This window comes from Ornithorhynchus anatinus, chromosome 14, assembly GCF_004115215.2.
Source record: "Ornithorhynchus anatinus isolate Pmale09 chromosome 14, mOrnAna1.pri.v4, whole genome shotgun sequence".
Taxonomy (NCBI): Eukaryota; Metazoa; Chordata; class Mammalia; order Monotremata; family Ornithorhynchidae; genus Ornithorhynchus; species Ornithorhynchus anatinus.
The window spans coordinates 40,246,110-40,270,689 of NC_041741.1; the positions used below are offsets into that span (position 1 = coordinate 40,246,110).

The window sequence follows — 24,580 nt, forward strand, 5'->3', positions numbered from 1 at the left end:
AATTATAATTTGTTTTTGCATTCCTGAAAGAAGGATAGTAACAGCAGACGTGGAAACAATCTCTTCAACATGAGTACTTGGCTACACATTCAGCCTTCAAGAATGGAATTAGATCATCTATGAAATTAAATCATTCCACTTTCCACAGTCATTATGCCAAAACAAAAGAAAGAAAATAACAATAGGGTGATGCTGCTATAACACAAAGGCAGGGGTCTGTGTCCAACCTCATTACCTTGTATCTACCCCAGCGAATAACACAGTGCTCGGTATAAAGTAATCAACCAGTGGTATTTACTGAGCACTTACTATGTGAAGAGCACTGTTCTAAGCACTTGGGAGAGTACGGGACAACAGAGTTAGCGGACACGTCCCCCGCCCATTATGAGCTTACAGTGTACAGTTTTAAGTGCTTAAATATAATAATAATAATACATTCCCCACTCAGGTGATTAAAACTGTCTTCCTATGTTCCCCCAACTCCCTGCCTGTCTTTAAAAGCATTATCCTTTGGAAGTCCTATCACTGACAACAGTTGGTGCAATACTATGGGGTCTTCCAAAAAAGAAAAGGAAAAACAATCATTGCGCTAAGAGCCTGGCTCCCATAAAACAATTAACTAATAAATCAAGAGCTTACTTACATGGTAAATTAGGATAGGTCAACAATATTTATTGAGCAATCCCAAGCAAGACAGCCCCTAGGGAAGAGTGAGCCAGGGCAATCACCCCCAAATTCTGAGCCACAAGGGGCAGAGTGGAAGAGTGAGTAATTTGTAGAGAACCAGATTGTCCCTGGAATAAGTGGCTCCAGGAACTCAGTTTGCAGTGGGAAGTAGGTTCTGCTCTATAAATGCCCTCCCCCCCTTCCCTTCTTCCCAGGGTCAATAGTCACACACCAAGCTACTTACTCTGGGCACCACATACCCAGAAATCGGGGAGCCATGAGGAGCAGGGGGAGGAAGAAGAGGAAGGGGGAGAAGGGCAAATGGGATGGGGGAGAAAAGGAAAAGAAAGAAGGGAGAGAGGACAATAGAGAGAGCGGAACATAAGGGAATAAAGAGAAAGGGGTGCAAATGGGAGGGAAGGTAAAGGATAGAAGCAATCAATCAATGGCATGTGATCGATACTGGGTGCAGCATATTGTATTATGCATTTGGGAGAGTACAGTGGAACAGAGTTGGTAGACTTCTCTGCCCACGAGGAGTTCAGGGTCTAGAGGGAGACACAGAAAATAAAATGAATTACCAATGCGTATTCAAGTGCTATGTGGCTGAGGGTGGGGTGAATATCAAGTGCTTGATGAGGTCAGATCCAAGTGCATAGGTGATGCAGAAGGGAAAGGGAGCAGGGGAAAAGACTGAGCAATAGCTGCCCACAGTAAGCCACTTCTGCCTGGATCAATTTCTACTCCCAGGGATCGGGGAGTGGGAGACTGGCTTCTCCAAATTGGAATTTCTAGGGAGAATCCCTCCAAATCACCGCATCACCTCTCTTGACCTACTGTTCAGAAATGGCAAAGGAGAAGGTGGTGGGCAGAGAGATAATAATAATTATGGTACTTGTTAAGGTCACACAACAGACAAATCCAGACAACCCAGATCCTTCTAATTCCCAGACCTATGCTCTATCCAATAGGCCATGTTATTTCTACTCAGCTAAAAAGCGCTGTGTGCTAATATACTAACAGATCTATCACTATCTACGTTAAATACATCTGTCATTATTTAAATGCTAAATCAAGATGGACTTTAATAACTGTATTCAAATCAGCCAAAATACTTCAAGGATGGGGGAAAGAGGTGCTTACAACAAGGACAGCTTTAGAGTGTTGGAAGGTACCCTCTCCACTGAATGGTTTAAATTGATGGCAATTGAGTTTTCAAGGCCTTCAGAAAAACAACTTTTTAGGATTATTTCAGAAACTCTCACCCAAAGGATCGGCCTTTCCATCCTTGTCTGGAACGGTGAACACTCCAACTATTTTATGGCCTTCTTTCCGGAGGTTGTTGTAGACTTCTTGGCCAAAGAGGCTCTGTCCTATGAGTGCCAACTTCAGTTTGTTTTGATAATAAACCTGTGAATAAATGTCAAGACATATTAACCTTCTTTGCCCTAAGCTATAGAGACTGCACTCTCCAGGTCAAGGAATAAATCCCAATCAATAGCATTTATTACCAGCAAACCCCATATTGTTTTTGATCCTAGCAATGAAGCTACGTGGTCATCAGCCAATCAGAGGCATTTATTGAGTGCATACCATAAGCAGAGCAGTGTTCAGAGCGCTTGGGCGAGTACAACTGCATAAGTAGAAATAATCCGTGCTGGTTCCACAAAAGATGGAACAATCTTATGAACAATGATTCAATTAAAGTAGCTTAACCCATAAATCAAGCAATGGTATTTACTGAGCACTTACTGGGTGCAGAGCACTGTATAAAGGGCTTTGAGATAGTATGAATTGGTAGATATGTCCCCCTCCCATAAAGACCTTAAAGTCTATTTGGGGAAGTCCTCCAAGGTAATGAGTACGCTCAAAGAAAGCCTCCTGGAGTTGCCTGTGGACCAGTCATTCACAGTGCAGCAAAGGTGCACCTTATCTGTACCCGAGCTGGGTATAGATATCTAATACTTAGGCAGGTTTTTAAATATAGAAAGTAGTGCACTTTTTCCATTTCATCAGAAAACCCTAAAACCTACAATAATTGTGGGAAAAAAATCTCAATTATAAATGCATCAGGAGAAGAGTAACATCAAATATTTGGTGAAGGAATCCAACACCACTGGTGTTCATGGGTCATTTTGTGTGGTCTACTGTGAACATGTTTAAGAATCTTCTTTCATTTTATGGCACTTGTTAAGTGTTGTGTGCCAGGCACTGTACTAAGCACTGGAGTCGATACGAGCTAATCAGGTTGGACACAGTTCATGTCCCACATGGGGTTCAACAGTCTTACTCCCCATTTTACAGATGAAGTAGCCGAGGCACAGAAAAGTTAAGTGACTTGTCCAAGATCGCACATTCATTCAATCTTATTTATTGAGCGCCTACTGTGTGCACAGCACTGTATTAATCGCTTGGAATGTACAGTTCGGTAACAGATAGAAACAATCCCTGCCCATTAACAGGCTCACAGTCTAAAAGGGGGAGACAGACAGCAAAACAAGTAGTCAGGCATCAGAGCAGATCAGCAGCGGAGCAAGGATTAGAACCCAGGTCCTTCTGACTCCCAGGCCCGTGCTCTATCCACTGGCCATGTTGCTTATCTTTAATACTAATGTTCAACCTCTTAGTATATTTTCTTAATAGCTTTTCCATAGGTTCTGGCTTGCCAATTTGCACAAAAAAACTTGTCTCACCCACTCATCTAAAACTCATAAAACACAAATTCGTGTAATTTGAACTTGCTGTGGAATCCTGTATAAAACAAGACTTAACATGGATTAAGTATTCGATTAGCAAGGAATGAAGGAGGTGAGCGTTTTACAGAAGGAATGAGATGGAGAAAAGACAGGACAGCATTCACAAAAATGTTTGACTTCATTGGAGAGACTTTATAAAGACAAGAAAGTTGTGACTGAAAATGACGTATTCAGAGGAATGCTGATCTTGGCTGCAGCAGAGAGTTGATGTTATTAAGATTATATGTCCTAGACAATCTCTCCAAGGTATGGGGTAAAAAGTATGATTTCCATAATTATGAGCAAACCACGTGATGTATCCCTTCATTTCCTATTAACACTGCATTCTAAACCATAGTCAATCAATCAGTTATATTGACTGAACGCTTACTGTGTGCAGTGTATTGCATTAAGTGCTTGGGAAAGTATAATGTAACAGAGTTAGACATGTTTCCAAAAGAATGTTCTGCTATTCCCCTTCAACTCTGCCAAAGAAGTCAGTGAGGCTTTTTCCATTCCAAATCAGCTCTGTCCTTTGGATGGTTGTCCCAAAAGGTCCTTTGCTACCTAATGCTCTGTTCCTTGGAGATCTATTCTAAGTGGGATTTGCAGAGAGAACATCTAGAGGGACAGGACGAAGCCAGATCAGGGAAAAATCACTGCAAACTAATCACTCACAGGCATGCAAACGAGCTGGTGGAGTTGGATAATTTATAATCCCGGATTGTGATGAAAGTGTAGTATGTTTTCCTTCAGCTGTGTATGCCCAGATAGCTATTTCGACTTCCAAAACTACACGGTGCAGCTGCCCACGTATGATTACGGTACATCCATTCATCCCAAGCACTTAGTAGAGTGCTCTGCCGCCAGTAATTGCTCAATAAATACGATTAAAAGAACGAATGAATGGTTTAGTGGAAAGAGCCCGGACTCTACTAAGTTCGTTCATTCATTCAATCGTATTTATGAGTGTTTACTGTGTGCAGAGCACTGGACTAAGCGCTTGGAATGTACAATTCGGCAACAGATCTTAATCTCGTTTTCTTCCCTCACTTCTTTCACAGAAAAAACCCAATCCATAGTCCGATTTTTGTGTGTCCCCGGATGAAAGAGATAAAGCACCGGTTAAAGCAGTCGGTGCAGAAGCTGTTCATTCGATCTGCAAGAATATTCGGGGACGAGTGGTTTGCGTCTTTTAGGCTGGGAGCTCGCTGTTGGGCAGGGATTGTCTCTCTCTGTTGCCGAATTGTACATTCCAGGCGCTTAGTCCAGTGCTCTGTATACAATAAGCGCTCAATAGATACGATTGAATGAATGAAGTTCCACCCCGGAGGGACCCGGGTCTGCTTGGTGGCGGGTGAAAGGGAGCATTTCCAGCGTCTGGATGATCCGCCAGGCATTTCTCCGCTGCAATTTTCTGCTCCAGGGTGAAGATGATGATGATGTGATGAAGAAAACCAACAGGAGAGACCCGCCTTTTTCAAAAGGACGAGCGACCCCCGGCCCCGGAGGTCAGGAATGCGGCTGGAGATCCGATTTCCAGGACAGGCCGTGGCCGCCGCCGAAAGCCCCCGATGAAGGAGGAGCCCGGCCCCTCGCCCCCCACCCCCGGCCGCGGTTTTCCTACAGCAGAGCCCTGTGCAACGTGGCTCCCCGGGCATCCCATCCCAGCTGATGCAATTCCCAGCTGTCGGGATGGTCCCTTCCGAGCAGCTCCGGGGCTCAACGTGGCTGCCCCCTTCCCTCGGCCTCCCGGCTGCGGGGTCGACGCTGGAGGGTCCCTGCAGTCGAACCCCACGCTGCCCCCCGCCTCGTTGCTCAGCTTTTCATTCATTCAGGGGGACTTATTGAGCGCCTGCTGGGTGTGGGGCGTTTGCCCCCCTTTGGACCCTCCTGCGGCGGGGAAGGGGGAGGCGGGTCTGGGCTCAGCGGGCCGGTCCTGGGGTGACCGGGACGGTGCCCACTTTCTGTGCTTTCTCGCCGAGCAATGGAGCGCTCAATAAATACCACTAATTGACAGAATTCGGGGGGGGGGGGGAGATAAAGGCGGGGAGGGGCGACTTCAGCTGCAGCCGGGCGGGAGGGTCGACGATGCCCTTGCTCCGACAGAGCTCGGAGCAAGCTCCCTTGCCCGGCCGTGCCAGGCTGTGCCCAGGACGTGCCAGGCTGTGCCCAGACCGTGCCAGGCCAACCCTCGCCCACGTTGCACTCACCCGGCCGGTGGAGAAGCTCCGGAGCCAGCGGCGACCCCCTCCTCGCCACAGCATTTCGAGGACCGGGGGGCGACTGATGCAACCAAGGCGGCCCGGCGGCGGCGGCGCGCGCGGGCGCGCGCACCCCGGCCAGGCGGCGGGGACGAGCGGCGCGCGCCCCCTCCCCGGGGCCCGTCCTGCCACCGGGCCTTACTCTTCATAATAACAATAATCATTCAATAGTATTTTCATTCAATGGTAATTACTGAGCCCTTACTCTGTGCAGAGCAGCGGACGAAGCGCTCGGAATGGACAATTCGGCAACCATCCCTGCCCCACAACGAGCTCACAGTCTAAACGATAATAATATGTATTCAGTCGAATTAATTGAGCGCTTACTATGTGCAGAGCACTGGACTAAGCGCTCGGAAAGGACAATTCGGCGACAGATAGAGATCCCCGCCCAATAACGAGCTCACAGTCTAAACCATAATAATATGTATTCATTCAAGTCGAATTGATTGAACGCTTACTCTGTGCAGAGCACTGGACTAAGCGCTTGGAATGGACAATTCGGCAACAGATAGAGACCATCCCTGCCCCAGAACGAGCTCACAGTCTAAACGATAATAATAATAATATTTATTTATTCGAATTGAACGTTTACTATGTGCAGAGCACTGAACTAAGCGCTTGGAAGGGACAATTCGGCGACAGAGACCATCCCTGCCCAATAACGGGCTCGCAGTCTAAACGATCATAATAATACTATTTATTCATTCAGTCGAATTAATTCATTCAATAGTATTTATTGAGCGCTTACTATGTGCAGAGCACTGTACTAAGCGCTTGGAGCGGAACGCTTACTATGTGCAGAGCACTGTCTAAGCGCTTGGAAAGTACAGAGAAGCACTAAGGCTCAAGTGGAAAGAGCCGGGGGTTGCGAGTCAGAGGTCGTGGCTTCTAATCCCGACTCCGCCACTTACCAGCTGAGTGTCCTTGGGCAAGTCACTTCACTTCTCAGTTCCCTCATCTGGAAAATGGAGATGAAGACTGTGAGATCCACCGGGGACAGCCTGATGACCTTGTATTCATTCATCCAATCGTATTTATTGAACGCTTACTATGTACAGAGCACTGGACTACACTTTAGTTGTATCTACCCCAGCGCTTAGAACAGTGCTTGGCACATAGCGCTTAACAAATACCATCGTTATTATTACTTGTGACGCTACATGGGTAAACCTGATTACCTTGTATCTACCCCAGGGCTTAGAACAGTGCTTGGCACATAGTAAACGCTTAACCAATACCGACATCATTATTATTATTACAATTCGGCAACAGAGACAATTCCTACCCAACAATGGACTTCCAGTCTAGAAGGGGAAGGTAATGATAATGGTATTTGTTGGGCGATTACTATGTGCCAGGCACTGTACTAAGCGCTGGGGTGGATACAAGCAAATTAGGTTGGATGTGGCCCCAACTTGGGTGTCTGTTCTAGACTGTGAACCCGTTGCTGGGTAGGGCAAGTCACCGAATTGTATCTGTTGCCAAACTGTACTTTCTGAGCGCTTAGTACAGTGCTCTGCACACACATAGGCTGACGGGTGGCAGAGTTGGCATTAGTACCCAGGCCCTGTGAGTCTCCTGCACCTCACCCCCGACCCCAACCTTCACACCTTATTTCAACACTTGCACCCCCTTTCTTCCTTCCCTCAATACTAGATTTCGCCACTGCTCCCCACTGGGTCCTTCCCTTCCACTTGCGACAAGCCCACATATCTCCTAGCCCACAAATCCCTCTCTCCCCTTCCCTGACCCTTCCAGCTATCACCCCCCTCTACTAACTGACCCCTCCAGCTATTGCCCCATCTCTTTCCGACCACTGCTGACCCAACTCCTTGAAAGAGTTGTTTAGCCCCTCTGCCTCCACTTCCTGTCCTCCAACTACCCTCTGCAATCTGGCTTCCACCCCTTCACTCCCACTGAAACTGCTCTTTCCGAACTCACCAATTACCTCCTCCTAACCAAATCCATTGGACTCTACTCCATCCTAATCCTCCTTGACCTCTTGGTTGCTTCCGACACCGTAGACCACTCCATTCTCCTGGAAATGCTATCCAACTTCGGCTTTGATGACATTGAAGTGACCTGATTCCTCCTCCTACCTCTGGGGCTGTTTCTTTTCCATCATTTTTTCCTGCTCCTTCTCTGCCTCCCACCCCCTAATTGAGGAGTTCCTAAAGGACTCGGTTCTGGGTCCCCTACTATTCTCCATTTACACCTATCCTCTTGGAGAGCTCATCTGCTTCTTCAGTTTCAACTACCATCGCTACCAGGGGGCCTCCAAAATCAACATCTCCAGCCCCTCCTCATCACCCACTGTCGTTTTGCATTTCCTCCTACCTTCGGGACTATCTCTACCTGGATGCCCCACCATCACCTCACTCCTAACAAGTCCAAAGCTGAACTTCTCACCTTTCCTTTCAAACTTTCTCCTCCCCCTAACCTTCCCATCACTGTTTGACACCATTCTCTCTTGTCTCACAAGTTCTCAACCTTGGCACTATCTTTGACTCATCTTTCCTCAGCTCCCATATTTAGCTATTCAATAAATCTTGCTAATTCTATTTCTACAACATCTCTAGAATTCACTCCTCCTTCTCCAACCCAACTGCTACAGCACTGTTTTGAGCACTTGTCATATCCCATCTTGATTTCTGCATCAGCCTTCTCACTGATTTCCCTGCCACCTGCCTCTGGCTGTTCAATCCAGCCTTCACTCTGCTTCCTGATTCATTTTTCTAAAAAAAATTGTTCAGTTCATGCCTCCCCATTTTTCAAATACCTGTAATGGTTGTCCATCTGTGTCTGCATCAAGCAGAAACTCCTCATTATCATATTCAAGGCACTCCCACTACAACCCAGCCTGAAAACTTTGCTCCTCCAATATTAACCTACTCTGCCTTGCTCTTGATTTATCTGCTATGGGCCCCATGCTCCTGCCCGGAATTCCCTCTCCCTTCATATCTGACAAACAATAATAATAATTAATACTTATGTTACTTGTTAAGCATTTACTATGTGCCAAGCACTGTTCAAAGCCCTGAGGTAGATACAAGTGAATCAAGTTAGACACAGTCCCTGTTCCATATGGGGCTCACACTCTTAACTGTCATTTTACAGGTGAGATAAATAATAATAATAATTATGGTATTTGTTAAGCGCTTACTTTGTGCAAAGCACTGTTCTAAGTGCTGGGGTTGATACAAGGTAATCAGGTTGTCCCACATGAGGTTCACAGTCTTAATCCCCATTTTACAGATGAGGTAACTGAGGCACAGAGAAGTTAAGTGACTTGCCCAAAGTCACACAGCCGATAAGTGGCGGAGCCAGGATTAGAACCTATGTCCTCTGGCCCATGCTGTTTCCACTAAGCCACGCTGCTTCTCTATAAATGAGGCTCATAGGAGTTGAGTGACTTGCCCAAGGTCACACAGCAGACACGTGGTAGAGCCGGAATTAGAATCCAGGTCCTCCCGACTTCTAAACCTGTGCTCTATCCACTGAACCACTCCTCATCTTCAAAGCCCTACTAAAATTATATTTTCTCCAGGAAACTCTTTCTGACTAAACGCTCACCACCCCCACACCCTATTTTCCCTCCCAACTGCGCATTTAATTCCCCCCTCCCCAAACATGTAGATACTCACCCCACCTCCATTCCCAAAGTATTTATGGGAATACTTGTACTGAATCCTTGTATTCAGTAGTTTCCCTTAATGTAATTTTAATTTGTCTCTTTTGCTACACTGTAAGGTCCTTGAGGGCAGGGATTTTCTACTAATACAATGTATTCTCCTAGATGCTTAATACAGTGCTCTGCACAAAGTAAATGCTCTAATCCCAGCTCTGCCACTTGTCAGCTTTGTGACTTTGGGTAAGTCACAACTTCTTTGTGCCTCAATTACCTCATCTGTAAAATGGGGATTAAGACTGAGCCTCACGTGGGACAACCTAATTACCTTGTATCTACCCCAGGGTTTAGAACAGTGCTTGGGACTTAGTAAGCACTGAAATACCATTATTATTATTATTAATAAAAATAAATACAACTGTTTGATTGTGGTTCCTTTTCACTTTCAACTGATTTTTACACAAAACTCTTGGTTTTAAAAAATTACTCTTCTTCTTCCCCTCTCCCCTCCCCAATTTTCACTGAATTTTAGGGTCCAAGCATTGATGAAATATGGCTTCTTCACCCACTCCTTACTACGAAGAGTAATCAGGGAGCCTTTCTCAATACTACCTGCTTCAGAAATGCACCTTCACCAATACCAACTCTGTTCTGGAGGAGAGAGGCAGGGGGATTAAAAATAATTCCAACATTTATACAGAAATACCAATTTTTTTTTACCACCAATTTCCATTTATTTCGCTGCTGAAACAAAAGCCAATAAATTCCCAGAAAATAATGTTTAAAAACGTTGCATTTATAGTTGTCCTTCGGGCTCAAAATGAAGGGGATGTTCATCTATGAGGGTGTGTGATTGAAAAGGCCAATACAGAGCCCACAATCCCACCACAGTGCACATTCGAAGACAATTTATGGGCCTAATATAGGGTTTGTACCATTTGGTGCCATTTTCATATTTTGTTCTTGAAGTTGCTACTCAAAAATAGTCTATTTCTTGATTTCAGAGTACAGGGCTGAGCTATCAAATAGTATCCCAGTTTTTTTAACTCTTCATACCGTACTGTATAATTCTAGACTGAGAGCCCATTCGGTAGGGATTGTCTCTACCTGTTGCCGAATTGTACTTTCCAAGAACTTAGTACAGTGTTCAACACAGTAAGCGCTCAATAAATACGACTGAATGAATGAATGCTGTATTGTAGCCTCTTTCTGCAAAACTTTTAAAAAATAGTGTCACCTAGTGGGCAAAAAAAAAAAAACCTGAAGAGAAAAGGTTGAAGGAAAGGAAAGATCATTTTTAGCTAGCGTGGAGTTATCTGTGAATCACATGTCTGAGTTCAGGCTTGCCATCTTTCAAAGAAAGGAGGTAGCTAAAAAAATTCATGACTGAAAAATACATCTTAAAATTCAACAAATCCCAAATCCATCTAAAATCTATCAAGCTCAACTACCCATTGTGTCCCGTTCTCATCAATCTTACATCGGAGTTGTTGCTTACCCTTTTTTCCCTGGCCTAGAACTCCATCTGCCTCCAATTCTGCAAGATCTGGGCTCATTAACATCTTCAAAGCCCATCTGGAATGTTGGTATTTGTTAAGCGCTTCCTATGTGCCGAGCACTGTTCTAAGCGCTGGGGTAGACACAGGGGAACCAGGTTGTCCCACGTGGGGCTCACAGTCTTAATCCCCATTTTACAGATGAGGGAACTGAGGCCCAGAGAAGTGAAGTGACTTGCCCAAAGTCACACAGCTGACAAGTGGCCGAGCCGGGATTCGAACCCATGAACTCTGACTCCAAAGCCCGTGCTCTTTCCACTGAGCCACGGGAATCACGTCTCTGTCCTTCCTAGGTTAGTAAAACCACTGCCACTCTCAAGTACCCCCTCAGAACTTCTGTACTATGTAGTTTTATTCTCAACCTGAAGCACTTCCATACATTAATCAATTAATGGTATTTATTAAGCACTTACAGTGTGCAGAGCACTTTACTACTTGCTTTCTTACATATATTTCTTACATACCCTATTAATGTTGGCATTTATTAAGCGCTTACTATGTGCAGAGCTATTATTTAAACACTAATCAGTGTATTTCTTACATATTACTTAAGCACTAATCAGTATATTACTTTAGTGTCTATCTCCCTTGCCAAATTTTAAATGCCTAGAAGTGGGTGGAGGTGGGGCCAAGAGAGCAGAACTTTTAAACATTTTCCCTTATCTATGAATAATTACTTCTCTTTATGTTTTTCACACCTGTGTTATCTTCATTTAGATCGAAAATTCCTAGAGGGCAGGGACCAAGTAATCCTGATTTAAATTTACGTGGGCAAAATAAATTTGACTTGACTAGTTGGCAGAGACAATGTGCTTGCACTGCATTATATTTGGGAGGGTTGTTGAAAAGTAATGAAAATTTACACAAGGGCAACATGCAACAACTTGCTGAGTAGGTAAGATAGACTGCAGTGAGAAATCGGGATTACTACTCTTCTACTTGCAAAGAAAATTCATTTTCTGGCACTCTATTATCAGGGAAGTTTGCCAGCTCCACGGGGGCAATTATCCCCATAGTTTTTTGAGTTGGATTCCTCCCCCTCTCCCCTCTCCCCCCCACATCCCATCCTGAATTTTTGACAAGACCTGCGCTGAAAAGATCAAAATGGTAGCTTTCTGGACTGTTGGGTCTTTGAACCCTGTTCCCACCCCGTGCTGAAAGGCCATAGTGTATTTCCCCAAGCTCTCAATACAGTTCTCTGCACACAGTAATTGCTAAATAAATGCCATTCGTGGCTCAGTGGAAAGAGCCCGGGCTTGGGAGTCAGAGGTCATGGATTCGAATCCCAGCTCTGCCACTTAGCTGGGTGACTGTGGGCAAGTCACTTCACTTCTCCGTGCCTCAGTGACCTCATCTGTAAAATGGGAATGAACTGTGAGCATCACGTGGGACAAAAGTGCTCTGCACATAGTAGCACTATGGGATGAGTTCGAATCCCAGCTCTGCCACTTGTCAGCTGTGTGACTGGGGGCAAGTCACTTAACTTCTCTGTGCCTCAGTTACCTCATCTGTAAAATGGGGATGAAGACTGTGAGCCCCACGTGGGACAACCTGATTCCCCTGTGTCTACCACAGCGCTTAGAACAGTGCTCTGCACATAGTAAGCGCTTAACAAATACCAACATTATTATGATGATGATGATGATGCTACTCTGGCAGGTATAGTATGACAAGCATATCGTGCTCGGCCTTAGAAAACATCTCCTCCAAGAGGCCTTCCCAGACTAAACTCCACATTGCCTCATCTCCCACTCCTTTCTTCCTTTGCTCTTTTCCCATCCCAGCCCCAAAGCACTTATGTACATATCTGTCATTTTATTTATCCCCTTACTCTTCCCTGCTCCCAGTCCCATAGCACTTATATACCTACCTGTAATTTTATTTACTTGTATTGACGTCTCTCTCCCCAACTCTGGACAGAGCTCGTTTGGGGGGTGGGGTGGGTGGGCTTCTCCTCAGAGGACTCGGTTTCCCAGCGGCTCCGCGGCGGGGCGTCAAACGGCAGGGACTGTCTCTATCTGTTGCCGACTTGTTCATTCCAAGCGCTTAGTACAGTGCTCTGCACATAGTAAGCGCTCAATAAATACTATGCAGAAGCAGCGTGGCTCAGTGGAAAGAGCATGGGCTTTGGAGTCAGAGGTCATGAGTTCGAATCCCAGCTCTGCCACTTGTCAGCTGTGTGACTGTGGGCAAGTCACTTCACTTCTCTGGGCCTCAATTCCCTCATCTGTAAAAGGGGGATTAAGACTGTGAGCCCCACATGGGACAATATGATCCCCCTGTGTCTACTCCGGCGCTTAGAACAGTGCTCGGCACATAGTAAGCGCTTAACAAATACCAACATTATTATTATTATTATTACTATTGAATGAATGAACCCAGAGGACTCGGTTTCCCAGCGGCCCCCGCGGCGGGGAGGCCATGAAGGGGCGTCTCCGCAGAGGACTCGGTTTCCCAGCGGCCCCCGCGGTGGGGGGGGCGGCCATGAAGGGGCTTCTCCCCAGAGGACTCGGTTTCCCAGCGGCCCCCGCGGTGTGGGGGGGGCGGCCAAGATGGGGCTTCTCCCCAGAGGACTCGGTTTCCTAGCGGCCCCCGCGGTGGGGGGGGGCGGCCAAGATGGGGCTTCTCCCCAGAGGACTCGGTTTCCCAGCGGCTCCGCGGTGGGGCGGCCATGAAGGGGCTTCTCCCCAGAGGACTCGGTTTCCCAGCAGCTCCGCGGGGGGGCGGCCATGAAGGGGCTTCTCCCCAGAGGACTCGGTTTCCCAGCGGCCCCCGCGGCGGGGGGGGCGGCCACGAAGGGGCTTCTCCTCCGAGGACTCGGTTTCCCAGCGGCCCCCGCGGCGGGGGGGGGCGGCCACGAAGGGGCTTCTCCTCCGAGGACTCGGTTTCCCAGCGGCCCCCGCGGCGGGGCGGCCATGATGGAGCCGCCGGCCGCCGAGGGAGCGGAAGTCACGTGTCCCAGTCAGGCCGGGCCGGGGCTGTGGCGGCGGCGGAGGCGGCGGTGGGGGGGTCCGGTCGGTGGAGGGGTCCGGTCGGTGGAGACGATGGCTGTGGAGACGCTGTCCCCGGACTGGGAGTTCGACCGCGTCGACGACGGCTCTCAGAGTAAGGGCCGCCGACGCCGCGGTGGGCTGCCGACCCCTTCCTTCCCCTCAGCGCCCCGTCCCCCCTCCCCCTCCGCACTCTGCTCATTTGTCTATATTATTTATCACCCCATTTATTTTGCTAATGAGCCGCGCAGCCCCTCGAGTCTACCGATCGTGCTGATGAGCTCTTGTTTTGGTTTGGAGCTCTTCTGCTCCGCCGTCCTCCCTGCCCCCATTAGACGGTGAGTCCGTCGGTGGGCAGGGCTGCTCTCTGTTGCCCAGTTGTCCATTCCAAGTCCAGTGCTCTGCACACAGTAAGCGCTCAATAAGTACTACTGAATGATGGGGTGGTCGCTGCCGCCTCCCCCGCCCTCCCCCAGGACCGGCCTCCCTGTCAGCCTGAGGAGGAGGAGGACGATGGGCGGGTCCTCCGCCGCCCCTGCCCTCGCCCCCTCTCCCGTCCCCCCATCTCCTTTCCATCCCTCTCCCTTCCCCCCACCTCCTTTCCATCCCTCTCCCTTCCCCCCACCTCCTCCCATCCCTCTCCCTTCCCCCCACCTCACCCCCATCCGTTTACCCCCCCCCACGTCCCCCATCTCTCTCCCTTCCCCCCACCTCACCCCCATCCCTCTCCCCCCCCACGTCCCCCCATCCCTCTCCCTTCCCCCCACCTCTCCCCATCCCTCTCCCTTCCCCCCACCTCTCCCCATCCCTCTCCCTTCCCCCCGTTCCCCCGCCCCTCTCCCTTCCCCCCACTTCTCCCTATCCCTCTCCCTTCCCCCCACGTCCCCCTTCCCTCTTTCCCCCTCCCCCCATCCCTCTTCCGTCCCCCCACCTCCCCCCATCCCTCTCCCTTCCCCCTCCGTCCCCCCACCACCCTCCCATCCCTCTCCCCCCCCCCCCCCGCATCCTCCCTTCCCCCCACCTCCCTCCCACCCCGTCTGCCTTCCCTTTCCCCTGGGAGGGATGCAGTCTCCCTCCAACCAGGCTCCCCCTTTTCCCCAACGGCCTCCCCGCGGAGCTTAATAACCCCGCACTTGGGGGGGATTTTCCTCGCCTCCCCCACCCCCCTTTTTCCGGGGTGGCGAATCGCTTCCTCAAAGTGTTGACACCGCGAAGAAATCCCTGTCCAGACTCCTCTTGCGCTTTGTTGCTCTTCTCACCGCAACCCCGAGTTATCCCTTCCCTTTTTTGTTAATAATGTTGGTATTTGTTAAGCGTTTACTATGTGCAGAGCACTGTTCTAAGCGATGGGGGAGATACAGGGTCATCAGGTTGTCCCACGTGAGGCTCACAGTCTTAATCCCCATTTTACAGATTCATTCATTCACTCAGTAGTATTTATTGAGCGCTTCCTATGTGCAGAGCACTGTACTGAGCGCTTGGAATGGACAAATCGGTAATAGAAACAGTCCCTGCCCTTTCAGTCTAATCGGGGGAGACGGACAGACAAGAACAATAGTGAAGGTAACTGAGGCCCAGAGAAGTGAAGTGACTTGCCCACAGTCACACAGCTGACAAGTGGCAGAGGTGGGATTCGAACCCATGACCTCTGACTCCCAAGCCCGGGCTCTTTCCACTGAGCCACGCTGCTAAGAGGCTGCAGGGAATTCTTCCAAAGCAGGAAGGGTAGGGTTCACCCTCCCAGCTTTTAGAGTAATAATGATGAAGGCATTTGTAAAGCGCTTACTATGTGCCAAGGGCTGTTCTAAGCCCTGGGGCAGCGTGGCTCAGTGGCAAGAGCACGGGCTTGGGAGTCAGAGGTCATGGCTCCTCCACTTGTCTTCACTTCTCTGGGCCTCAGTTACCCCATCTGTAAAATGGGGATGGAGACTGAGCGCCCCACCTGATGACCTTGTATCTCCCCCCAGCGCTTAGAACAGTGCTTGGTACGTAGTAAGCGCTTAACAAATACCAACGTTATTATTATACCAGGTAATCAGGTGGTCCCACATGGGACTCACAGTCTTCATCCCCAATTTACGGAGGAGGTCACTGAGACACAGAGAAGTTGTGATTCGCCCGAAGTCACACAGCAGACAAGTGGCAGAGCGGGGATTAGAACCCATGACCTCTGACTCCCAAGCCCCGGCTCTTTCCACTGAGCCACGCTGCTTTTGTCCATCTCAAGTGGAGTCCTTCAGAGGTGCAAGCTGTTCTCTGGGCTGTCGGTCATATTTCTAGAGCGCTTACTGTGTGCAGAACACTCTACCAATAATAATAATGATGGTGTTTGTTAAGCGCTTCCTCTGTGCCGAGCACTCTTCTAAGCGCTGGGGTGGATACAGGGTAATCGGGTCGTCCCACGTGGGCCTCACCATCCTAATCCCCATTTTACAGATGGGGGAAGTGAGGCACAGAGAAGTGAAGTGACTTGCCCAAAGTCTTACAACTGACAAGTGGCGGAGTGGGGATTGGGACCCACGACCTCTGAGTCCCAAGCCCGGGCGCTTTCCACAAACCAGTCATTGATTTAATCGTATTTATTGAGCATTTACTCATTGCAGGGCACTGTACTAAGCGCTTGGAAAGTACGGTTCGGCAACAGCGCCAATCCCTGCCCAACAATGGGCTCGCTGTACTAAGTGCTTAGGAAAGTAGAACAAAAAACAGTGACATTCCCTGCACTTTTGTAAGCGCTTGGGAGACTTCACTACAACGTAATTAGCTGACACGTTTCCTGTCCCTAACGAGTTTACAGGCTACAGGGGGACAAAGACATTAATGTAGATAAGTAATTTATAATGTATAATTTAAAGATGTCTCTAAGTGCTGTGGGGTTGGGGGGGCGGGGGGAGATGTCAAATGTGCCAGGAAGAAGAGTTTTGGTGAATGATCTTATGCTGGGATATTATTCACTAAATTGGCAGTTGTGTAAGATTGAAGAAATTTAGAATGGGTAGTGTTGTTTTCCTCTCCTTTTTTTGAATCCACTTTTATCAGTGCTCTAAGAAGCAAGCTGCCTTTTTTCGTACCTTGTAGCAGTTGGGCTGCGCTCCAGTTCTCCGGATTCACAAATTTAAGTATGATATTAGCATTGAAAACTGTTTTCATTTCCCAGTTGGGCCCACCTTCTTTGAGATTGTTTCTTCATTTACCAGGAATTAGTTATCTGATTGTGAAAGGCTTAAAATATACCCATAGGTTCCTGCAGTTGCTTCCTTTTTCTCTTTTTGGGGGTGTGACATTGCTCACAACAAACTCTTCTCTAGAAATGAATTTTGGTTTAAAGTAGTGACTTTTATTTTCCTCACCCTTTCTCCACTATATCTCATTCTAATTGTACTTCCCAAGCGCTTAGTAAGTACTCTGCACACAGTAAGTGCTCAATAAATACGACTGAATTTGATACATTTGTTAATGATTCTTTAAATTTTCTCCTCCTCTCACTCTCTTTAGGCTAGTAGTGTGTAAATGAGAAAGTAAAATGTAGATTTGGATGATGAGAAAATTGCCTGCAGTTCCTAGGGCTAAAAGAAAGGAGTGAATCTCTCAGCCTTTTTTGTACTTATATTTTCCACTAGATTAAGAACATTTAAAAATCGGACATTTTCGAAGAAGAGTGGCCGAATCAATAGGTTATTCTTTTTGGGGGGAGGGGGGGCGTTGGTTAAAGTTCCACTTTGAAGAAGATTTTTTTTGTATATATTATAAATCATTTATTGTAATGTCTGTCTCCCCTTCTATACTGTAAACTCGTTCTAGGCAGGGAATGTGTATACAAAGTCTGTTGTATTATACTCTCCCAAGTGCGTAGTAATTCAGTTCAATGGTATTTAAGTGCTTACTGTGTGCAGAGCACTCTCCTCAGCTCCTGGGAGAGTACAATATAACAATAAACAGACACATTCCCTTCCCAGGGCTCTGCACACCGTAAGCACTCAAACACCATTGATGATGATGATGATGATGGTGTTGTTGACAGTTTTATATGAGAGCTCCAAACATCACCTGTAACGTCACAGATTGTCTAAAATAAATGTTAGTACACTGAGTTGCATACCTCAGGTCACCCAGCAAATCATAAGTGAAACAAAGAAGTGGGTCTCAGTTTACCTCATCAGCATTCAAATCTGGTTTCTGTATTTCATTTTACAAAAAGGAGTTATGGTTAAACTTGATTGCATAATAATGGTGCATGAGCAGTTAATATAGGCTTCATATTAAGGGGAAACCTAGATTGGGTAACGAAACTAGCTTGTTTTAAAATTTAAACTTTGAAGTAGCTACATAGTATAGGCAAAAAATACTGTAGCGAACTGTACTTTGTGGAGTGGAATTGCTGTCAAGGCTTGGAAATAATTGCCCCAGGGCCTATTTGAGGGCCTAGGGAGCCCCATAAATGCCAGTAGTTTGTTTCAGGAGGTCCAGGCTTTTTAGGAGTTCCACCAGTGTGGAGCTTCTCGGAAAATATCCAAACTTCTGAGTGTGGAACTTGGAGAATGCATATTTGTGAATGTGGCTAGCTACCAGTGGTCATTTTCTAAATTCTGGGATTCAGAGGACTTGAGGCCCTAGGTTATTCCATCATGAAACGTACTTTTAAAGTGGCTCAGAACTTGCTCTTCATTAATCAGTCCATCAATCTATGGTATTTATTGAATACTTACCATGTGCAAAACATTGTACTAAGTACTTGGGAAAGTATAATATTATAGAGTAGGTTGAAACCCTGCTCACAAGGATCTTAGAGACTGGGGGAGATAGATGTTAAATTTAACTGCAGATAGATATGTTCTTCTAGACCGGGGGAGGGGTGAATATCAAAGTCCAGGAATACCACTGCAGTGGCCAGGTTAAAGACCTTTTTGCTTTCCCTTTAAATACTTCTTTCCTTTTTAAATTTTTGTAATTTGTCCCTTTCTATTTTAATCAGTTGCATTTATTGAGGGCTTATGGTGTGCAGATCACTCTACTAAGCGCTTGGGTGAGTACAATATAACAGGACTGGTAGACACATTCCCTGCCCACAAAGAGTTTACAATCCACAGGCTGAGACAGACTAAAGTAAATTTCAGAAATGTGCTTAAGTACCGTGGGGCTAGATTCTCCTCAGCTGTGCCTCACCCACCACTTCCTCCATATAGATTTGTTCTTTGGACTTGAAAATGAAGCCACTGGAATTCCAACAGTGGATGGGAGTTTTTGTTGCTACCTATTCTGTTTTATTGTTCTCTCCCGAGCCCTTAATACGATACTCTGTCCACAGTAAATACTTAATAAATACCATTGATTAATTGATTTACTGAGGTAGCTTTTCTGTACTACCCATAGAAATATAGTAGGGCAGTTTTTAACTGGTTCTTCCATTGGGATGATCAGGGTATCCTTAAGAAAGGCTGCTTGGGCACCAACTATTAGTAATGCTATTTTTGCTGTGAAATAGTAGTGTAGAATGCCACCTTTAGACTGTAAGCTCATTATAGGCAGGGAACGTGTTGGTCAATTCTTTTGTATTGTACTCTCCAAAGCACTTAGAACAGTGCTCTGCAAATAGTAAGCTCTCAATAAATACCACTGATTGATTGGTGCCTAATAATAATAATATTGATAATGTTGGTATTTGTTAAGAGCTTACTATGTGCCAAGCACTGTTCTAAGCGGTGGGGTAGATACAAGGTAATCAGGTTGTCCCATTTGGGGCTCACAGTCTTAATCCCCATTTTGCAGATGAGGTAACTGAGGCACAGAAAAGTTCAGTGACTTGCCCAAAGTCACACAGCTGGTTAGTGGCGGAGTCGGGATTAGAACCCACAACCTCTGACTCCCAAGCCCATGCCCTTTCCACTAAGCCACACTGCTATTATTTAGCCTAAACATCAATTTTGGGAATTCCACTTAAGTCGGACTTGAGATTCTGGGAAGAGGAGAGGGAAAGGGATTGCTTTCTGTCGGCAAGATAGACATTTGATTTTTTTTTTTTTTTTACTGTAGTGATGATTATGCTAAATCGTCACTACTCTTGTCCATTCTCCGTGTAGCCAACAGCTGGCAGAGCAGTGGGTGCAGTGTGGCCACGGAGTGGACTATAATAATAATAATAATGTTTGTATTTGTTAAGTGCTTACTATGTGCTGAGCACTGTTCTAAGCACTGGGTCAGATACAAGGTAATCAGGTTGTCCCGCGTGAGGCTCACAGTCTTAATCCCCATTTTACAGCTGAGGTCACTGAGGTAACTGAGGCACCGAAAAGTTAAGTGACTTGCCCAAAGTCACACAGCCGACAGGTGGCAGAGCTGGGATTAGAACCCATGACCTCTGACTCCTAAGCCCGGGCTCTTTCCACTGAGCCACGTGGAATATGTCTGTGAGGTCTCCCCAACAGGAGATACTACTGTGTTCTGACCTATTTCACAAGCCATTTTTAAGGGTGAAACTTTCATTCATTCATTCAGTAGTATTTATTGAGCGCTTACTATGTGCAGAGCACTGTACTAAGCGCTCGGAATGAACAAGTCGGCAACAGATAGAGACAGTCCCTGCCGTTTGATGGGCTTACAGTCCAATTGGGGGAGACAGACAAGAACGATGGCAATAAATAGAGTCAAGGGGAAGAACAACTCAAAAACAATGGCAACTAAATAGAATCAAGGCGATGTACATTTTATTAACAAAATGAATAGGGTAATGAAAATATATACAGTTGAGCAGACGAGTACAGTGCTGAGGGGATGGGAAGGTAGAGGGGGAGGAGCAGAGGGAAATGGGGGGAAAAGAGGGTTAAGCTGCGGAGACGTGAAGGGATGGCCATACTGTGGACTGGGGCTCTTTTTTTTTTTTGGCATTTATTTATCATACGTACATACGTAATGCATGTGAACTCAATCATTTCTTACTATTAACTGGTTAGAGGGAAATGAACTGGGATTGCAGTGTGGCAGAGGGTGGTAGGACTTGAAGTAGGGTTAGACAAAGAAGAATGAACAGGGAAAAGGATGAGAAATAATGAGTGGGAGAGATAGGTAAAGAGAAGAAGAAAGTAGAGAAGGGGAGAAAGAGGGAAGGTATGGAAGGCCTAGAGGAGAGAAAAATAGAAGGGGACCTGGCAAGGCCAGTTCAACTGCTTAGTTTGGCAGCAGCTGTTATCACTAAAGAAGGAGGAGGCAGGAGACTCCCTTGCCTTCAGGCTTCTTCCTCCTCTCTGTTGCCCTGCTTCTCATTTCTCCATTGTAGTCCAAGGCTTCTCTCCCATCCATTGACTTAAGAGAGATGAAAATGTTTCCGCGGGGGGGCCTTTTGGGAGCCTGTTAGAACCAAAAAGTGATACTATCCCCCTCTTGTCAGAACATCTAATCATTTTATTGATGTACCCATAATTGCCCAGTGCTCTTAACCAGACTTTTTGGCTCATGAGAGTGGGGGAAAAATTCTTAGTCATGTAACGATCCCAAGCAATTTCTTGTAGCAATTTAATGGAGACAGAACCCTGAGACTTTTAAGATACTGGAAAGATTTTACTCATAGCATGCATTTCTAAAAGCTGTTAGTTTACTTTGGATGAATTTAGGCTTGTGACATTCTGCCAGATATGAACTTCTACCTTTTGGAAATCTAGTATATCAAAATTGATGGGCAAAAAAGCCTCACTTCAAAATCAAGAGAACACAGTAGCCAATGACACGATGCTTTAAATTCTTTATGCAGTAAATTCTGGAGTTGCTTTTGAAAATCCTGATAAAGTATGTTCTTAAATTAATTTTAATGTGTGACAAATACTGTTTTGCAATGTACTTTTAGAAATTCATGCAGAAGTCCAGCTGAAAAATTATGGAAAGTTTCTGGAGGAGTACACTTCTCAGCTGAGAAGGATTGAAGATGCCCTGGATGATTCGATTGGAGATGTTTGGGATTTCAACTTTGACCCCATAGCATTGAAGGTCTGATTGACTATTTTTGCTTTGGTCTTCTTTTGTTACATGCCAAATATCTAGCAAGTCAAGTATTTGAAAATTCATTGACCCTTTTGATGGGAAGGAATCTTGACAAGTCATCTAGTAGTTGTAGTCAGAATAGCCGTCATTTTATAATCTGCCTTTCCAAATGGTTGATCCTTTTCTTAAAGTTTCCCTTCTTGGAATGTTTTATAACCTCCACTAGTGACCACTAGGTATCTCATGCTCTTTTCAGACAGTAAGGCTCTCCTAATCTCTGTATTCAATCCTAGCTGTTAGTCATTCCTTGTCTCCTGTCTGTCTTCTGTAATTTATCTTCCTTTCATTATCCATCTTCTCTCTCTGCTGTCTCGAGGTCTTTTGTGACCCTGTCAAATTGGAACCATTACTGTTCTATCAAATTACCTCCTGTTCTTTTTTAAATCCCTCCTCTGTCCCCTTCATGCCTACTCACTGCCTGGCTAAGCAGCATATCCAAAAACCATTGAACAGAGGACAGCCAGAATCTTTTCAATAAACTGTAAACAATTGTCCTTTTACACTGTATTGAAATTCTTCATCCAACTCTGAACTTCTGTTTTCCTTGGGTTTTTGTGTTTCATCTCTTTGAATTACGCCTAGGGGCTTGGTACAGTAGGGAATGTCAGATCCAATTCTGTGGTCTGTACTATGTCAGCATGCTCAAAGTGCTCAGTATTTTGTTCACAGCAGCATTTCATTATATGCTCAATGTTGTGCTTTACATTTTAGGTTATATGTGCATTTGTTCTTAATGGCTTTTTTGTTTTTGAATAGCTTTTGCCTTACGAGCAGTCCTCTCTATTGGAACTCATAAAGACAGAAAACAAGGTAAAACTACACTAAAGGTAAATAGTCTTTCCATAAAGATTTTTAAACAGTGTGTTAATAACCTTATAAGTATTCTTTTCCTCTCAATAAATCTAGGTTCTCAACAAAGTCATTACTGTGTATGCAGCTTTATGTTGTGAAATCAAGAAGTTAAAATATGAGGTAAATTGAGTATTTTGCTTTCATATGTGTTGTAAGTGGTTAAAATGTTGGCTTGGAAGGCTGTGGGTTTGTTTCAGCTTTGAATCTGTTTGAATTTTGAATTTGAATTAGAATTAGAGAAGCAGCGTGGCTCAGTGGAAAGAGACTGGGCTTGGGAGTCAGAGGTCATGGGTTCATATCCCGACTCTGCCCCTTGTTAGCTGTGTGATTGTGGGCAAGTCACTTCACTTCAAGTATTCAAATATTATTTATTTGTGGCCCTTCTAGAAATTTCATACCTATGCATGTGACATTCTGGAAAATTTTAGGCAAGGCAATTGATAATACTTTTTTCTTTTTTTTTACAGGCTGAAACTAAATTTTACAATGGTCTCTTGTTTTACGGAGAAGGAGGTAAATTCTGTTACATTAAAATACTATTGTGATTGGATTATTTCTCATCAGTATTGGGTTACAGCACTCTAGGGAGATTGAGTTAACATAAATTGCTAATTTCATGTCCTGGCTCACTGCCAGCCGGTTAAACAGTTAAATAGTATAAGATAGGGACAGGCTGGGCATCCAAGCAATAAACTTGTCCAAAACCATAGAAATTTGATTAGTAATCTTTTTACAAAGTCATCTTTTAAAAGCTTTTAAAACTAAATGAGTGTTTTCATTGAATCAGACTGTTAAATAATAAAACACTATAGATCTCTTTACTTTTTGATTTGTGTTTAAGAAAGCTTTCGTAAAAATAACTATAGAGGGCTTGGAAATTATCATTGCATTACACAACGTATATTTTAAAAAGAAAGCAATATCATATTTTGTGTTCTCATTATAGGTGACAGACTTCTCAAAATCGGTGAAATCACTAATGGCTCCTCTTGCTTTTTTAAGGCACAGATTCCAGCATGGTGGAAGGGGATTGCCAAATTCAAATGGGAAGATTTGTCTCATTTCTACAGGTAACAGATCTTTGATCTGCCATTCAGCCTTGTGCTTTGAAGTTTCATAATTACTCTTTATATTAGAAAACTTTTTAACGATGTAGCCACTCCTTATTGGTCTTCCTGCTTCAATCTGATCCCTGTCGAGTTCAGACTTCACCCTGCTGCCAGGATCATTTTTTTAAAACGTCTTTCTACATCTGTCTTCCGACTCCTCTTAAACCTCAAGTGGCCATTGCCTTCCACTCCACATCAAACAGAAATTTTTGACCATTGGCTTTAAGGGACTGAATCTGCTCACTCCTTTTTGTATATCCATTTTCTTCTTCCACTAGACCCTATCTCTGTACACTCTTTATTCCTCTTGTTTCAATCCACCTTGTTTCGAATGGGAGCTGAATTTTGTAGCTGTTAGAAAAATATAATGGCAGTCAATATGATTGTGGGAAAAAAACCTCAAACCTAATTTGAGGAAAACTGAATTAAATGGGTGATGCTCTAACCAGGAATATGTGGGTTCTTTAGGTTTACAATACCTTTGTTTGTTTTAAATTGAAACTTCTCAATTTAGCAAAGTATTTATCTTTGGGCAAAGAACAGTCAATGCAGAGTTCTTTTAGAAAACAGAACAGAGTTTAATACCTCAAATTGCTACCTCCAAAAGTGCCTACTGTGTGCTAAGCACTGTGCTAAGTCTTGGGGTAAAAACAGGATAATCAAATCAGACACAATCCCTTACCCACCTGGGGTTCACAGTGTGAGAGGGACAATAGATATTTAATCCCCATTTCACAGATGAGGAAACC

At 45.5% G+C, this 24,580-nt stretch overlaps 2 protein-coding genes across 2 annotated transcripts in view; one reads left to right on the plus strand and one right to left on the minus strand.

The window, feature by feature from the left end:
- The window catches only part of ALDH1L2 (aldehyde dehydrogenase 1 family member L2), a 33,725-nt gene extending 28,026 nt beyond the window's left edge, over positions 1 to 5,699 (minus strand). The window contains exons 1-2 of the mRNA XM_029078965.1: positions 5,615 to 5,699; positions 1,932 to 2,076 (exon numbers count right to left, since the gene is read on the minus strand). Coding sequence (XP_028934798.1) covers positions 1,932 to 2,076; positions 5,615 to 5,668 — 199 coding nt within the window. The 5' untranslated portion in view covers positions 5,669 to 5,699. The remainder of the gene's footprint in view (positions 1 to 1,931; positions 2,077 to 5,614) is intronic.
- An 8,146-nt stretch (positions 5,700 to 13,845) lies between these two features.
- Positions 13,846 to 24,580, plus strand: part of WASHC4 (WASH complex subunit 4) — a 44,899-nt gene continuing 34,164 nt past the window's right edge. Inside the window, exons 1-6 of the mRNA XM_029079086.2 lie at positions 13,846 to 13,957; positions 21,677 to 21,816; positions 22,627 to 22,680; positions 22,777 to 22,842; positions 23,190 to 23,235; positions 23,725 to 23,792. Coding sequence (XP_028934919.1) covers positions 13,897 to 13,957; positions 21,677 to 21,816; positions 22,627 to 22,680; positions 22,777 to 22,842; positions 23,190 to 23,235; positions 23,725 to 23,792 — 435 coding nt within the window. The 5' untranslated portion in view covers positions 13,846 to 13,896. The remainder of the gene's footprint in view (positions 13,958 to 21,676; positions 21,817 to 22,626; positions 22,681 to 22,776; positions 22,843 to 23,189; positions 23,236 to 23,724; positions 23,793 to 24,580) is intronic.